Source organism: Ochotona curzoniae, unplaced genomic scaffold, assembly GCF_017591425.1.
Source record: "Ochotona curzoniae isolate NIBS_2020 unplaced genomic scaffold, NIBS_Ocur_1.0 contig_908, whole genome shotgun sequence".
Lineage (NCBI taxonomy): Eukaryota > Metazoa > Chordata > Mammalia > Lagomorpha > Ochotonidae > Ochotona > Ochotona curzoniae.
In genome coordinates, this window is record NW_024466607.1 from 7,370,965 (window position 1) to 7,375,955 (window position 4,991).

At 42.8% G+C, this 4,991-nt stretch overlaps 1 protein-coding gene across 1 annotated transcript; it reads left to right on the plus strand.

Moving 5' to 3' along the window:
- The first annotated feature begins 3,844 nt into the window (after positions 1 to 3,844).
- Positions 3,845 to 4,771, plus strand: LOC121165946 (vomeronasal type-1 receptor 90-like). The gene has a single exon (XM_040994966.1). It carries the CDS (start codon positions 3,845 to 3,847, stop codon positions 4,769 to 4,771), a length of 927 nt encoding a protein of 308 aa, XP_040850900.1.
- Positions 4,772 to 4,991: the final 220 nt, after the last annotated feature.

The following is a 4,991-nucleotide window of genomic DNA, read 5'->3' on the forward strand; positions in this document are numbered from 1 at the left end:
TCGGTGTAGCACCAGCTGTTGGCAGTCACTTGGGGAGTGAATCATCCAAGGGAAGATCCTTCTGTCTCTCCTTCTCTCTGTATATCTGACTTTGCAATAAAAATAAATAAAATCTTTATAAAAAAACATTCTAAACAGAGAAGAATGACCTATACATGGTGAAAAATTTCTAGAGATTTTCTGTGTAACACTGCAGTCATCATTAACAATATCTTTTCTTCATATCTACTGCTGGATCCAGCTCTGAGCTTTCAAATTTCTCATAAAAATCATGATCACGCTTTCATCCTGACAGGTTATTTTTTTTCCACTAGATTGAATGAGTTTCTGCTTGTTTTTTTCTTCCCTATAGTAAGTTGTTTCATCATGTTCTGGGCTATGTGTTTGACAGTGATGAGCCTTCCATGTCCCCACTTAGCATTCACGGTGAGGTGTCTCTCCTGCCAGAGGATTTCCTTCAGTTCTCAGTCCCTTTGCTTTATAGAGCTCTTCTTGCACACAGGATTGTCAGCAGGTAACTGTCTTACTCAGTCCCACTCCGACTGGATGCTTTCTTTTTTACCCCTCCTATCTCTGTCACCGTCACTGGTCCATGGTCACTGGGCTGGGAGTTTGGAGAGCTCTCCTCTGCACGCCACTTCTCCCCAGCCTTGTCTGTGGATGACACATTGCACATATTCTACTTGTTAGTGCTGAGATCTGGACTTGCTTTCTTTTAAGTTTCCATTTCTTCATGGAAAGAGGCAATCTTTTCACTTGCTACATGTTTTAACCTTTGAAATGCTGGGAACCGTCACTGTAAAGGACTGCCTATCAGTTCCGACACTTGCAAGGTCACTGTGTCTACCTGAAATGACTGCTGGTTTTCTGGACTACAGGTCACAAGGTCCCACTGTTACAGGCCTCATGATTACATATGGAACTCAGAGAAAGGACATTTGGGAGTGAACACAGCTTGACTTTATTCCCTGAGTGTGCCCTTCCTTGCTCCTTTCATCACTAGGGCAGGGCAGGGTCATCAGAGCCCTCACAAAGTTGAACACGACTCCAGTGACACCTCAGCTTTAACTGTAGTCTCAGCCTGTCTGCCACCTCTCAAACCAATACCTCCAGCTCTGACCAGACTTTTCAATTTCTGTTTCCATGAAATACACTGATAGCTGGACTCACAGCTTGAATCAGGCAAATCAGTTTGGAAAGCATGAAACACAGGACCAATAACACTCAGGAACCAAGTGTTCTCTGTAGGGCAAACCTGCAGAAGAAGGTGCATGGCCCCCATCACAGTAGCAGGATACTCAAAGCCACTGGGAATGCTGAGGGGGTAACAGGGCACGGAGTGCAATGGGTTGAGATTAACACACTCTTGGGATCAAAAGGAGACAACTCAGGGTCACCTACAAGGCTGGGCCCCTTCTGTAGCTCACCATCTGTGTCAGAGAACTCAGAGGAACGTTTTGAGCACAGCTGTCCCCCAGATTGGTATCACCTAGGAGACAATAAAGGAAATGAAGAGAAGGGTGACATGTTGCCCTGGGGACTCCACACTCTGCTGTTAATTGGCATCTTGTCTGCTTCTTGTAGACATTAAAATGAGGCCTGCAGAGAGATGAGCTAAGGAATGCTTTCCTTAAAGCTCTGCAGGCTCATTCTGGTGCACAGAATCCTCACGCCTGTCTGGTAAGTGATTATTTTTCTCCACATATGGTAAACTGGGGGACGAGGTAGTGGGGGACTTCAGGGCAGGGACCAGAAGTGGCATTTTGACCAAGAGTGAGGATTTTGGAAGACTGGGAGGCATCAGCTGCAACTGCCTTGTGAAGTTCAGAAATGTTTTCTGCAAAATGGAAAAGTGTCTCTTAATTATTAGACTTGTAAGTCAATTTGATCAAGGAAACAATTTAAGGATTCCATTTATTTTTCTGAGAAAAATGACACTGTTGACCTGCTCTATCAATACCCAAGTGTGTACTGTCATTCTTGCTAATGATTGCAAAATTGAAACAGAATAATTTTAAATGTATTCAGGGAAGTTCTGAGTTTTAATTTCAGTTATTTGCTTTTTAAAAATGCTGCTTGGATTCATCCTCACAAATCAAATAGACTTACCATTTGTATAACTGACTGATACGCTTAAAGCACCTAATAATTTCAGAGTCTTTGTGTATCAATGAACTTAGTCCTTCAAAAATTCCTGTCCTAAATGGAACTTAGCCTGTCTCTGTCTCTCTCAGTGTCTGTTTACCAAATAACTAGTCACTAAATGGTTGGCAAGCTTTTAGCACAACGGTTCAGATGCCAACTGAGTGCCCAAATCCCAGTATCAGAGTCTCTGGGTTCAAGCTCCTGGCTTCAGCTTCTGACTCAAGCTTCCTGCCAGAGCAGTGATGCTAGCAGCCATTGGTGTCCTATCATCCATGGATTAAAGCTATGGCCCAACATATCCTAGAAAGTAAATGACTCAATAAAGAAATAAATAAAATAATGAAAAATGATATTCCACCCATGGATTCACTCCCTGAGTGATTACAACAGCCAGTGCTGGACCAGGTTGAAGCCAGGAGTGTCTTCTGGGTTTCCTAGCTGGGTGGCAGGGGCCCAAACACGTGGCTCATCCTCCCCTGCCCTTCTAAGCACACCAACAGGGAGCCAGATCAGAAGTAAACCAGGCTGGGTAATGATGTATGGTTGAGTGGACGGAAATCACGCCATGTCCTCAGCATCTCCACCCTGCTGCAGCACAGGATGGCACTCAGGCCGCAGAGAAAAAGAAAGATGTGCTCTCTCTCCCCTCACCCACCCTGTCTCGGTCCAGCCTCAAGGTCATAGGTCATCTTATTTTTTAGTTTATACACTTTATTATTTTTATTTTATAATGCTTAATTTTTAAATTTAACTTGTCAGATAAACAAGCAGAGCATACCTATCAAATACTAGCAGAAATAGTTGGAGGTATTAATAAAAATAAAATTCCATCAGAGTTCTCTCTGTATAGTATTTAACTACTTTTGTAATTCTTTATCCTTTTTTAGGCAAGCATAAAGATGACACATTACTGGAAGATCTGCATTAAGTCAGGTTTGAGAACTGACTTAATTCAGATACTGACATTTCCCAGCAATTGTTACGAGCAAGAACCATTTCCATATCTGGTATACACTTCATCTTTTTTCATATGTAATATTCATGAAACCCTGGCTAAATGACTAACCATGTTTCATCAGTGAGCTGGTCAGACAGCCTCATAAGCTACTCATAGTCATACTAAATGGATATTGGAGACATAAATTCAAGTAGTCTGACATGAAAGTCCTCGTGTATGGATATTTGCTAACATATTAAGATTACTTGGCCTGACAATAAACAAATCACAATCAACAAATCAATGAAACAACATGATATCAAACACGGATAACACAGAGACTCGGCTTGAGAGGGTTTTATTACGTTTATGCCTCTTTCCAAATTCAGCATCATTAACACCTGCACGGCTCTCAGTCAATGGCTCTTGTTACTGAAAAGCTGAACACTGAGGCAACAAAAGGAACAATTTTCACAATGTGTGATGACTTCCACTATAGAGAAAAACAGATTATTCTTGGAGCACAGCAAGGATATGTATAATGCAAATGTGACTGGGAGTGGATGGAGATGGTTCCCAGAAGCTGGAGGAGGTGAGTCCTAAATGGGTAAAGGCATTTAGATCTGGTGACAGACCTATAAATTGTGAAGATGGTGATTGTGTTGGCAGAGACTAAGGAAGCTGTTGATTTTTCTAAGAAAGCACTGTTTTTGGTTTTCTTCTCTGATATATGCTACTTGCTGCATTTCTCCCCCCAATAATATGAAAAACAGCGAATTTTATAATATTGACCTAAGGAACATATTTTTCTGTGAAATTGGCATTGGAATTTCAACCAACGCATTCATACTTCTCTCCCACATCCCCTCATTCTTTTTCCAACACAAGCCCAAGCCCATCGACCTGACCATTGCTCTCTTGACTCTGACTCACTTACTGATGTTGATCACCATTAGTTTCATTGCTAGGGACACATTTGGGTCCCAAGATTTCTGGGATGATGTCATATGCAAATCAACTTTCTACATTTACCGGGTGCTGCGAGGTCTGTCCATGTGCACCACCTGCCTGCTGAGTGTCCAACAGGCCATCATCCTCAGCCACAATAACTCCTGTCTAGCAAAATTCAAACGGATACCCTCCCATCAGAGCCTGGGCTCCCTCCTTCTCCTGTGGGCTTGCTATTGCACTATCAGCACTCACCTGGTATTTACCATCATTGCCACCCCCAATTTGACATCAAGCAGCCTACTGTACATCACTGAATCCTGTTCCTTTTCGCCTTTGAGTTACTCCTTCAGTCAGCTGTTTCCCACACTGGTGACTTTCCGGGATGTCTCCCTTATAGGGCTCATGGCCCTCTCGAGTGGCTATATGGTGACCCTCCTGTGCAGGCACAAGAGGCAGTCCCAGCACCTTCATGACACTAGCCTTTCTCTACGAGCCTCCCCAGAGCTGAGGGCCACAAGGGTCATTCTGTTGTTTCTGTGGTCTTTTGTGGTATTGTTCAGTTTGGACTGCACTATCTCCTCTTTCAGATTTATGAGGAACAGTGACCCAAACATCTACTGCATCCAGATTCTTGTGGCCAATGGCTATGCCATCATCAGCCCTTTCGTTTTCCTCATTACCAAAAAACAAATAATTCTCTGTTGGAAGTCCTTGTGGCAGAGGGCAGTTAATGTTTAATTAATCAGTGATGGATAAATCAGCCAATGCCCTGGCCTCAGAACAATTAATGGTGGCACCCAATGTGGGCTCACTGAGTTATATGAGATGTAGAGTTATGCTGATCTCTCAAAACTGTTTTCTTTCACCGATGCGCATTAAAAATATGAGGCAGATCATTGAATTCACAGATCTTTGTAAGATCACACAAGGGTTTCATGTTTCTGGAAACTTTTGGAAG

Bases quoted from the DNA above. Each gene is read 5' to 3' on its own strand.
- LOC121165946 (XM_040994966.1), top strand. From the start codon at position 3,845: ATGAAAAACAGCGAATTTTATAATATTGACCTAAGGAACATATTTTTC.